At 47.2% G+C, this 12,524-nt stretch overlaps 1 protein-coding gene across 1 annotated transcript; it reads right to left on the bottom strand.

Moving 5' to 3' along the window:
* Positions 1 to 839: 839 nt before the first annotated feature.
* Positions 840 to 7,340, bottom strand: LOC104406016 (2-hydroxyacylsphingosine 1-beta-galactosyltransferase-like). Its single transcript, XM_010014882.1, has 5 exons — positions 6,501 to 7,340; positions 3,556 to 3,695; positions 3,308 to 3,384; positions 2,702 to 2,921; positions 840 to 1,155 (listed from the first exon to the last, which is right to left on the bottom strand). Exons 1-5 carry the CDS (start codon positions 7,338 to 7,340, stop codon positions 840 to 842), a joined length of 1,593 nt encoding a protein of 530 aa, XP_010013184.1.
* Positions 7,341 to 12,524: the final 5,184 nt, after the last annotated feature.

Raw genomic sequence — 12,524 nt, 5'->3', positions numbered from 1 at the left:
GAGCATGGGTGTGTGTCATGCTGGCAGAGGAGAGAAGGCACTGTATGAAACCCCATGGGAAGACCAAACTATTGCTGATGGAGGTTTGTAGGGATCCAGAGGTATGCGGAGGCCATAGCAGCAGTAACGAGAAGGAAAAAGCACTTTAATCTTGCTTGAACAACATCATGTTACACAGATCACAGGTTCACATCAAACCAAGACCAGGGAACTGCCACACAGGAGAAAGAATACAACTTTATTTTAAAAAATAATAATTTAGCTCAAACACAAACAGGATTGCAGAGTGTTGGTTGAAGCAGGAAGAACAATATTTACCTACAGAACTTAAACCAGACCAATTTAATTCTCTTTGAGTGCCCTTCCCTGTCCACAGCTCTACATCAGGTCCTCACCTGCACATAAAGGAATCCTGACTCCCAGGGCTGTTAGTAACAAGGCAGAAGAGAAACAGTGTCTGCTACACATGAAATGCTATTCCTACCTCCAGAGCCTCCACGGAAGATCCAAAAAAGCCAGAAGAGCAACACCAGCATATAAACCAACGTGCAATACAAAGAGAACAACCTGCGCTCCTCCCTGGAAGTCTACCTACCCATGCCCCGCTCCCAGCATCCTGGCCAAGTGCTTCCACCCATGCCTGAATCCACGCCCCCACCCACAGGTGCTGTACACAGAGGTGTGCACACAGGCCTCTGCAACACTCCTCCCTCCCCACTCGCTTCTCACCCAGACCTGCTGATCTTTCACCTCTTGCTGTGCCTGCGTGCCGTACATTTCTTGGCACAGCAGCAGTTCGTTTCACAGTGATGGGATGTGCCCTGGAGCACACTGAGCCACTACTGCAATTTTTTCTCTTCTGTAAAGTGGCCTTTCATGCAATTGCCATTTTGATACACAGGGCTGGCCCTCTTCCTTCTGCACCACACCACAGATTTGTAGAGGATGAATCCAACACCAGCCAGACACAATAAGAGAAGAGCCAAGATGTCCAAGCAGAAGTACTCATATAAGGAGAGGTCGTAGACAGCAGGGCGAAGATACGGTGCCCCATCATGACGGAGGATGTACTCCAGCCAATACACTGTCCTATTGAGAGCATGCATTGGTCTGTCCAGGTGCAGAGCTGAGATGAGCTTGGCTGCTTTACTGTAGCTGCAAGGGAAGAAGACAAGAAGTTATCCTTCTGACAGGAGCTTCATAGCTGAGGTGTCTAGTGGTGCTTTCAAGTCCCAAATAATACCTTGGGAGACTGGCAAATTTCTTCCACGATTCTCTTCATACATGCCTCTGAAAGCCACTCTGATGGCAACTGTTAGCCACAGCAGCACAAGCCAGTGTATTTTATTCTGCGTTTTGCTAACAAGACTGGAGTTCAGCTCACAAGTACCTGCTCAGTGGGCTCCTGTGGATTGCTGCTTTCTGAGGAGAGTTTGCACCCAAAGACCTCACACAGCATCTACCAACAGCTGCACACTTGATGTGCAACTGGCCAAGTCCTTCAAGGTACTGAGTTACAACACCTTATTAACTTACAGTGAGGTAAGTAGTTGAGAGATCCTAATAGGTAACAAAAAACATCAACAAAACAAAATGGACCCAACAAAACAAACAAATCAAGCTCTCAAACAGCATTTCAAACACTAGCAATTGCATGTGTCCTGTTAGAAAGTGGAAGCTCTGTGTCACTGAGCTGCAGCACATCTAGGAAAGGGCAGAGTATTGGGCTGTCAGAAAGAACAGAAGGAGCATTACCATCAGTCCACTTCTCTGTGCTAACAGTTTCTACAGAAAGCTGTTTGAACCAGACCAGGGAGATCCCAAGGTGAGGTTGTGATCTCATGTTCCCTGATGACAGACTGACATTAAAAGAAGAGGTTTGTGCCTGTCCTGTGTTCAGCTACAGCAGTCATTTTTCTTCTTTTTAGTAGCTGGTGCAGTGCTGTGTTTTTGACTTTCAGTCTGGGAACAACACTGATAACACCAATGTTTTTAGTTGTTGCTAAGTAATGTTTACTCTGACCAAGGACTTTCTCAGTCTCATGCTCTGCCAGGGAGGAGGGGAAGCCGGGAGGAAGCAGAGACAGGACACCTGACCCAAACCGGCCAAATGGATATTCCATACCACAGCACATCACGCCCAGTATATAAACTGGTGGGAGTTACCTGGAAGGCCCAGATCGCTGCTCGGGTCGGGCTGGGTATCGGTCGGCAGGTGGTGAGCGGTTGTGTCCTCTCCCGTTGTTATTTCCCTTATCATTATTATTGGTATCAGTAGTGCTTTGTATTATACCTTAGTTACTGAAGTGCTGTTATCTCAACCCGTGGGAGTTACATTCCTCTGATTCTCCTCCCCATCCCTCCGGGAGCAGGGGGAGGAAGAAGCAGGGGGAGTGAGCGAGCAGCTGCGTGGTTCTGAGTTACCGGCTGGGCTTAAACTACGACAGCATCTCAGAAAGCTTTCTAAGAAAATTACAGCCAAAGTCAAACAGGACTAGATCATGCTCTCTAACAGCTAATGCTGGAGTATCTTCTCCTGGACTGCATCTCAGGATTTTGAGGCACTAACACATCTGGCTAAGCAATGCTTGCAACTCTGGTTGATCCAGAAGCCACCAGAGGCTGTGTAGGGGTCAACACAACACTGGTCCCTATTTACAGTCTGTACCAAGGAAAAGCTCAATGCTTCTGAATTCCTCACCTGGGGTCAGAGATAACTGTGACGACAGCCTGGTAAAGATCCTCTTCTTTTACTCTGCTCCAGTCCATGAGGATACCCATGCCCTTTGCCTGCACTCTGGTCATGATGTCAAACTGGTCCCCATAGAAAGGAAATCCCACCACTGGCACACCGTGATAAATTGCCTCAAATACACCGTTCATCCCACAGTGGCTGACAAAGGCTTTCACGTTGGGATGACCTGCAGACAACGAAATGGCAGCAAGTCAGTGCCTCCCATGCTGAAACAGGGCTACCAGAAGCTTCTTCAACAACACAGTGTTCGTGCATGTTTGGGTAAAACCAGGCATGCTGAGCAGACAAGTTGCTAACCTTTGGGAACACACCTAGCTTTTGGCAGCCCAAAACTTGCTTAGTACCACTTGGAGGAGGAGGGAGATAGGGGCCAAGATGCAGCTTCAAGCAGGTTAGAGGAGGACCATGTTTTGTACAGATGAGACTCACAACATGCAACACACTGAGAGCCACAAAGGTGCTGTTGTCCTTGTACACCTTTGCTGTGGTTTGGGCTAAACTCCAGGGATGTTGCTAGCGGCATACACACACGCACACAGAGCCCAGCCTTACCTAGCAGGTCATTCTGGGGCAGCCACCCCATCATCAGTGTATTCTCACCCAGGTTTCTTGGCTTCTGCCCGAAGTATCTGTGGAAGGAGATAAAGGAGGGGGAAAAATGTGAGAAGAAACACACAGAGAACAATTATAAATTCAATCAGATCAAGAGATGGAAAACCAATCTGTGATTTGACATGAATCACCCCTCGATACTGATTTTCATCCAACCAGAGTTAAAAGGAATCCTATTCTGCTCTCACCTCCACACCACCCTCTGCGGGAGCCGAGCAAATGCACCAGCCATCTTCTCCACCAAATCGCTTGGAAGAGCTCGGATCCCGATGCCAAAGGAGACAACAACAACACCCGCATCTGCTGCTTCCACCCAGAGACGCAGACCCTGTGGGCAAAACACACACAGCTGCCTTGAAGTCTTGTTGGAGAAAGGCTCTTCCTACTGCTGCCTCTGCCAGTAGAAAACTGGCTACAGAGAGGATGAAGCCAAATCCACCTGGAGCACAAAGCTACCTGGTTTTCACCAGGCAACAAACCCTAAAACCATTGTGATTTCTGCGCCCAGCCAGGCAGAAATTACTTGAGCACCTGCTTGGCTTGGGAGCTTGCAGGGAGGTGTCCAAAACTGGCATTTTGCAGCATTTCCTCCTGCTTTGGAGGCAACACATTTACTCTTTGGCAAGGAGGGCTCTGAAAACATTGGGCCCACACAGGAGCAGCCAGAGCAGAGAAGGAAATAGGAATAAAAGAGGAAGGGGATTTTCCTAGCAAGACAGGAGGCTTGTCAGGGTCTCTAGTTCTAGGCTGATACAACAGACAAAACATCATGCAGACAGTCAGGAGCAGTACCTGTCTGGAGATTCCCCACAAACTCTCCAATGGCAAAGCCTCCTGGAGGTGGCAGGAGGTTTTCCCATCTTGCCAGGAGACTTCTACTTATCCTTGACAGCTGCTTGCAAGTAGCAGATTTAGCTTTCTGGTCACTCAGCAGAGAGGTAGCTCCAGCAAAACCCACAGTTGTTTGTCCTTTGTTTAGAGGCTACATAAAGAAGGTGTGTATCCAGGACAGAGACTGTACTTTTTTCAGCCAGGACCAGAAGACTAAAGGGAGAAGAAATCAGTTACCCCAGCTATTGTGGAGCAAACACAGATTATTCCCTTTCATGCCAGGCTGAAGCTGAGCCTGTTTCTCATTATGGATTCTGCCCTGGTTCAAGCTTCCCATGTATCACAGCCAGAAGCATTTTAGGGAAGTTTCATAAAATCTGTCTTTGAATATGAATACTTCCTTGAAATAAATGCCATAGAAGAACATGAAGGGCAAAAAAATTTAGTTCTTCCTGTTATTAAAGGAGAAAAATTGGATGATTGATTCAGAAATCTTATTAATTTAAGATCTAAATTATTAATTTCAATATTAAGTAACCTACAGGTTGGGGGATCATAGTACAGAAGAGTCACAAAGCACATCTCAGTGTTATTCTCTGGGGATAATTGTCCTTTGTTGTATGCTTCAGGGATTCAAACTTATCTTTGCAGAAATCCTTAAAAAGCCCCAGAACAACCCAACAACCAAGAATCAAAAAGTTTTCAGTGAAAGGATTTTGGTTTCTCCATTCTCTTGAGTTTCACATCCTTTGATCAATAAAACCACTAAAACTGCTGCAGAAGAGAAAGTGCTAGTTTTACTATTCTAAATAAAATTATTCGTAACCCAGATTAGTACATTATCTATTATAATTAGGCCTTAAACATTCTACTTTCAGAAACAGAATTGAAGTTGCTAGGGAAGTGTGGTTGACCACCTAAAGTTCTCACCATCTCTCAAATACACAGCTATATTTTACTGAGTCCTAATTAGAGGAACTCGCAATCCAATAGGAGAAAATAAACACCTTAATTACATAACTCTGCTCCAGCTCGGAATGGGAGATTCCTTATGCTACCCCTAGACCTAGAGAGGCCCTCTCTTCTGCTGGCATCCTGTAACCTGGATACAGACGTGCCTACCTGCTAGCACGGCAGCCACTGCCTACTGCAATCGTTCTTCCCTTAGATGCCTTGGGGTCTGTTCTGGAAGCTGTGAGGAACATGAGTAATGCCCCAGCAGACAACTCCCTTCTTTATAAGGCAGGCATGTACGCGGGCAGATTGGACCAAGCTAGCGTTTTGCAAGAGCTGTGAGGCAGCCGTGCTCTGACACAGCTTTTGGAGCATCCTACATGCACTGCATTACCTGCATGCTGTGCCACATGAGAAAGGGTGATGTGCAGCCATGCACATCTAGAGAATTTCTGTTCTAAAGCATCTGACCTAACTTTTTGCTTTTAGCTGGGAAAAAATTAGCACCCACAGTCTCAATTAAAGAGATCAGAGATCTTGAAAGGCCTCTAATAATTTGAAACTTTAATCTTATCTTCATATCAGAACACCAGGATCAATCCAACTGCCTGAGTGTCATTATCTAGGTTTATTTCCCCTCAGTGTTTGTGAAAGTGGTAATGCAATGGGAGGAACGGCAGACAGGTCCTGCTCTGGTCCAATATTGTCTTCGGTTGGAGGCTTTAAGAGCTCGTCCCTCTGAATTTATTACTGGGGATAGTGAGGTACAGGCCAGAGAAAGCCTCTGGGTTGCTTGGGAAGTTTTCCTTTAGGACTGGACCTTGAGAAAAAGAGGATGATATACTTCAATTTTGTACACTTCAGGATTCCACATTGAATTTGATGAGGGAATGTGCACAGCTCTCCCCTATGGGTTCTTAAGACTACAAGCTCAAGGGCAGAAACACGCTGCAAGAAATAGGATTAAGGAGGAAATTGTGGATTGCCATAAATCGGTGATTAAGCAATGAAGACTAATTGGTTTTCCCATTTCTGCTTCAAGTATAGGAACAAACAAACTACTCATGATCAAGTCCCAGGAACAACATGGCCAATTTTGGACTTCCAGACACTATTTTGTATGGACAGCAAAGCCACATCCCACTTCAGGTTGGACAACTTAATTCTACATTCTCGCTGCAACCCCACAGTGTGCCCTGTCTCCGTGCTGCACCCGAGCACCAAAACACAGAAGCTTTCCAGACTCCTGGGGTTTCCAAGCTTTTCCAAGCTTCTTCAAAAGGTGTTTTGTACTGTAAAGCTCCCCAGGTTAACGTGCAACCACAGCTCAAAGCTTTCCTGCACTTACCACTGGAAGGGGCTTTGCAGGCTCAGCGAGGATTCCCCCTGTGAAAATGACGTGGGGGAGTGTTGGACGGGGGAAGTCTAGCACCACATCGTTACAGAGGAAGAAGAGGCTAGTCCCATGGACAAGGTCCAACATGGATGTCTTGGGCTCCACCCTATGCTTCTCCATAAGACGTTCAAACTTGGGCAGTATGACCAGCTTTGTAGCCACACGAGTGATCATGTAGACTAGGAGATTCCAAGTCCTACCGAAGAAGCTCATCCTGTCTGTCATCAGGGAGTTGAACTCGGGGACATAGGCAATGGGAGAAGTAGCACCAATCTCCGCTGGGAACCAGAAACCAGTGGAGATCACAGCATATTTCACCTGGAGGATGTGGGCCAGGATAAAGCCGCACATCTCATTGGGGTCCACCAACAGCAGATCGAAGTTCTCAAATTGGAGTTTCTGCAGAAGGGTAGAGTTTCCCAGCACCAGGTCACAGTTCTCCAAGTACTTCTCCAAAAAGGAAAACACCTCCAGAGAGGTCATCTTCCCTTGGAAGACACGCTTTATCTTCTCCTGCACCCAGGCATCTGAACTCTCTGTGCTGAAGATACCCCAGTACCTCTGCACACGGAAACCAGGCAGGTAGGTTTCCACATCCCGACCCTCATGAAGTAGCAGCACAGGGTCATGGCCCCGGTCAGTCAGTGCCTCTGCCACTCGCATGAAGACTCGTAAGTGGCTGTCAAAGACTATTGTGGGCATGATCAGCACCTTGGCAGAGTGAGATGGCTCCAGAGTGGATGCAGCCACTAGGAAGAGAACTGCAGCAGGGCACGGTAGTACCTTCATCATCTTTATCACTGCAAGGAGAGAAACATGACATTAATATAGTATGAAATGCTCTGTCACGTACTTGCACAACTAGCAGCTGGGATTACAGCTGCAAACGAGAAGCATATGAGGTGGCAGAGGAGAGACGTCTGGAGTTCATCACTGGAAAAAACCCCAAACCAGCAAATAACAACCCAACAAAAAAACCCAAAAACAAAATAGCCACAAAAATAATAAATAAATCAATAAAACAAACAAACAAAACCAGTCCAAACAAACAAAACCAAAGTCAGATATCAGCATGTATCAGGAGAGTTTTCCAGATGCTCAAAATCTCCTCTCTGTGCTCCTGAGGCTCAAAAACTAGCAGCCTGACTTGCAGAAGGTTAGAGGGAGAGTGGCTGGAGGAGCTCTGCTGGCTCACAGCACCACCAGACACTTGCTGCTCAACCCCCAGTTACCGCTACAGAACCAGCACAGCTGGATTTCATTTCTGTTTCTGCGCAGCCAGAATGGCGGGTTCCCTCTGTGCCCTTGATGTCTGTGCAAGCTCGCTGGGAGGCCTGCAGAGCCTGGTGGGAATGCTGAGAGGCACACTCTGGCTTTGGCCCTTGCAAGGCCACCTTGCTCAGCACAGGTAGGAGCGAGCCCAGATCACAGCAGGACCCTCAAGATGAACCACAATCCCAGCAGGGGTCTGGATGCAGAGCTGCTCCAGTACAGATCAATTGTGGGAGGATGAGGAGGCTCTGGGGAAAAGGGATGGGAAGGGAATTCAGGTGCCAGGATACTGATGCACTGGAAGACGGCAAACCCAGAAAGTAGCCCAGAGATAATGTGCTAGACCTGTGGCACACTGACGCCCCTTGGTCACACTCCTGCCGCTGTCATCCAATTCCCAGTTTGGTGAAACACCCAACATTTCTGTTGTGTAAGGGATGTTGCTACATCACTGGAAATGAACGCTCCTCACCCACACCTTACTTTATTTTGGGAGAAGAATTACATGATAATTATTTGGGAATTGTCAGAAGCAAAGCAGTGTCCTGAGGACTAAGTTCAGACATGCTGGGAAGGGAGGGGGAATGAAAAGTTGCAATGGGAACAATTGTAAGTGGATTTTAGATGGCCTCACATGCCAAGCCCTGGAGTGCAGGGGGGCTGCAGGGATGTGGTAGAGCAGAATCTGCTACAAGATTTTCTGCTAGCCTCTCCACTATTGCATGATCAATTAAGAGGCAGGAAAGAAAGTCATGGATAATATGCTGCGAAATACAGTCTTCAGACCTTCCTCAGCAGCTGGATACCTCTGGCCAGAGATAGTGCATGGGGCGTTGGTAAAAGTGACATACTCCTCCCCCATTGCTCTCTTGTCCCATGCGTGGACTGGACATGGGAAAGAAACAGAGCAGCCACTGGCTGAGACCTTCCCCTATTTCAAAGACAACTCCTACTAGTGCTTGGTCTCCCACCCTTCCTGCCCTGGGCTGTGCCTGCAGGAGTGATAAGAAACATGAGAAATTCTGGCAGATACCAAGGAGGTGGTTGGATCCACAGAGCAAGAGCTCCAGGAGGATGGAGACAAAGATGATGGGCTGGAAAGAAGAGAGCAAAAGCCCTGCAAGGAAAGTAAGAATCTGTCCAGCATCCTGCCTCCTGCCCATGCCAGCAGTGCTGGCCACCATGGTGCTATAACCCATGAAACTGGGTCTAGTTCTCAGCTTACTTGAGAGGCCCAAATGGGATTTATCCTGCTCAACACCAGCACTGGCTGCAACATCTCACAGCAGATCCAGAGTGAATATGCAGCTTCCAGTGGAGGGAGGGAGGGAGGGATGGCAGCCCTGTACTGCTGCAGGACAGCAGGGAGCTCAGGACAGGCTGCATGACAGGAGCAGGTACAGGCTTGTCCTGGGGCACTTGGTGGGTCATGCACATGCACAACTATGCTGAGAGGAGAAGAAGTGGTTTGGGGGGGGGGGGGGTAGGGTGTTTTATCATTGGGTAACAAGTAAAAGGTAAAAAAACAGTGCAGGTGAAAGGAATAGTTTTTTTAAAGAAAAAAATTGTCACCCATCTTCAGCAAGGACTGCCATGGACCTATGTGCCAGACATTGCCGAGACTCAGCTCTGCCGGGACCCTCTGGGGGTTACCAAAATCCAAATGACAAGTAAGCTGCCTAACTTGGCCCTCAGGCCAGGGGCAGTGCTGACACAGGAGACTAGCAAATTGCTCTTGGCTGCTTCACCCCTACTAGCAATAGAAGCAATCCCTAAAGGGGCTGGCTCAGGAAACGCTTCTCCTTGATCTGGCAACAAGGGAGGCTGTAAATCTTCCTAAGTGGTGAAAGGATGCCAGGTTGCAGGAAGGGACCATTTTTCCTACCCAAGCCCAATACCACCAGAAATAATCTCTGGTCTGTACCCAGAGAGGTACCCTGGCCACAGCACCAGCCCTAGATACATAAGGCAGGTTCTACCCAGGCAAATTGTGCTTTTTAGTGCTCCTGGGATATAATGAAGGCATAACCACCAGCTCAAAGGGCAGTACTCTGCTCTTTGTTCCTTCTTCAGCAGCCAATCACCATTAGGGTCTCAGGTTTTTAGCAAATGGGAAAGAAGACTTAGACCTTATGCACACAAGGGCTAAACTGCTTAGATGAGGGAGGGCTCAAAATCCACATGCTCACTTCCCTGCTTTACCCTTTACCAACACTGAACAACAAAGCCACCCCATGAGCATTGCAGCAGGATGCTTCAGCAAGGGCAGGTGCTGTGGCCAGTGCAGCACAGTCCATAGCTGGGGTGCTGGCTGCAGCTCAGCCCTCAAGCTATGGGAGTTCAGATGGTCTTCAACAGAAACTTCCAAACTGCTGGGCACGGGAACATGATTCTGCGGGGAGGCGAATTCACAGCCTGTGCCTCGGGAGAGATGCGTAATCCAAGTAAAGGACAGATCCCACTCTAGATCTGAGAGCAGAGCAGACAGAGCCACCTCCTTGCTTGTGGTCTGCAAGTCCTAGACTAGGGGCTAAGTCACATAAAGACTGCAAGAAATACCGCTGCAAAGAGAAGGCTTATAAAGAGAGAATAGACCCTTCCCTGTTTTCACGACAAGCACTCAGTAAAGCCATGCTGACTGGCTGATCTGTGCAGAGCAATCCCTGAAACAGCACAGTTAGCACCAACACACACAAGTCAGGGTTCAAGAAAGCTGTTAATAAAGCCTGCACCACAGAGGCAACAGAAAAAGAGCACAGAGAAAATAGCCCTCTGACCCACCCCCCCTCCATAAAACATCTTACTGGGCTGAAATTTGTCCCTTGATTTTGCCCTATTTAACAGGTTTGACAGGGTATGACTTTGATATTGATGGAAAACAATGTCAGTTTAACTAAAGTGAAGTAACTGAACAGCTACAACTCTAAAGACAGGGGTATCTTTAATTTAGGTACTAAGACCTCTGACAGCAAGCAGTCTTGGCAGAGAAGCCCACAAAGAAAGGGCCAGTGAACAGCTCCAGGGCAACGACCCTGCCGTTTACATTTCTTGCTTCTCCTCCAGTATTTTGTATTACCTAGTTCCTGCCTAGGACTTGGAAGCCCATATTCATGGGGCTTAATTATTTCACCTCCTGCATTCTAGTCTCTATCCAGCTCTTGCCCACAGTAAGAAGAAATGTTTTCACTGTGAACTTCTCAATAGTTAGCAAAGCAGCACAATTCATTTGAAGCCAAAAGGAAAAGACATCTTCACTTGGATGCTCAAAACTGTTCCTGGAACAAGAAACCAAAGTTTGCTTCATCTGTTGTGTATGATCCAGAAAAAAACAGGACCATCTGCTACCATTAGGCTGATGACAGCCAACCCAGCTGTGGCTTATTTATGGAAGCAAAACCTCCATGCAAGCAGGTATGCAGCTCTGAAAGCAATTCTGCTGCTGCAGGAAAACGTTGCACTACAAGCAGAAGCTGCCCAGGAGAATCTCTAGTAAAATCCTAGAAGATACAATGCTGTATAAAGAAAACAAGGAATAAAGAAAGACCAAATCCCCAAAAGACCAAAGGGAACAATCTCAGCAGTGATCAGGCTAGCATCCGAGTAACTCATAATTTGCACCACACTTGGTGCTACTGCTTCCACACAATGGCATCAGAAATGCTCTGCTCATCCTCATCTGTTTTGGACAAAGTCCCTAATCAGTTCCAAACTTTTGGGAACATTGGGCCATCTTCAACATCCTTCCTGGCTCATCAGAGTTTTTTTGAGGAATCTCTACAGGCAAGGTGGAATCTGTGCGCCAGCAGGAGGTTGGCATTCCACAGGTCACAGCCAGGGAATCCTAGTACTAAAGAAAACATTGATCCGAAACAACTGAGAAAAGAAATAAAGATCTGCGTCTCAGCATGTCAAGGCATTAGAAACTACACACATCTTCAAGAACTTGAGCTGGAGATGGTGTCAAACACCTGCTTCCCCACCTGGCCTCTCATCACCCATTAAATCTATCTAGGTGGTAAGTGAGATTCCCCCCATTCCACATCGATAGGCTTCCAGGGTGTCTTCTGAAAGGGACAGAGCTGGTTTGGGACACCATGGTGCTCTACAAGAGCAAGTTCTTCTGGATGGTCTCTCACTTGCAACATGGCTGCAATACAGAAGCAGCTGATGTGAGGCTGTGCTGCTTGTAAGGGTCTCATATCTGCAGTGTGGAAGCACTTAAGAACATTGCCTGTAATTCCTGGATGCAAGAGACAGAAGGCTTGGGGCCATTTCCAAATATTCCTGTGATCACAGACCTTGAAGCGAGAGCACACGACAGTTTAGTTCACATTTTGGTCTTAAGAAGGGGTTATGTCTGTTGACAAGTCATAAGTCAAGTTGAGCAAGTTCTTGAGACTGCAAAGAAAACGAGAGATACAAGTGCACCAAACTTTAGAGAAGTGACCAAGAGGAGTGTGGAGGAGAAGAATCTTCTGTTTACTGCCCTGTCATTTCAGCTTTGTTCTGCAGAGAAGCACTGCATTAAAAGAAAAGTCATTAAACACCCCAGAAGGTTGTGAAACTTTGTGTAGGAAGCGCTGGGGATTGATAAAGTCCTGACAGACAAGTCTGATCACATTTGATGGAATTACAGAAGTAGAGAAGCCAGCGATGAGTCTTATCTTCAATAAAGAAATTGCTGCCCTCATGTAAAAAAAAAAA

This window comes from Nestor notabilis, unplaced genomic scaffold (genome assembly GCF_000696875.1).
Source record: "Nestor notabilis isolate BGI_N333 unplaced genomic scaffold, ASM69687v1 scaffold23995, whole genome shotgun sequence".
NCBI classification, from domain to species: Eukaryota; Metazoa; Chordata; class Aves; order Psittaciformes; family Psittacidae; genus Nestor; species Nestor notabilis.
This window is presented reverse-complemented; position numbering and strand designations above follow the sequence as displayed.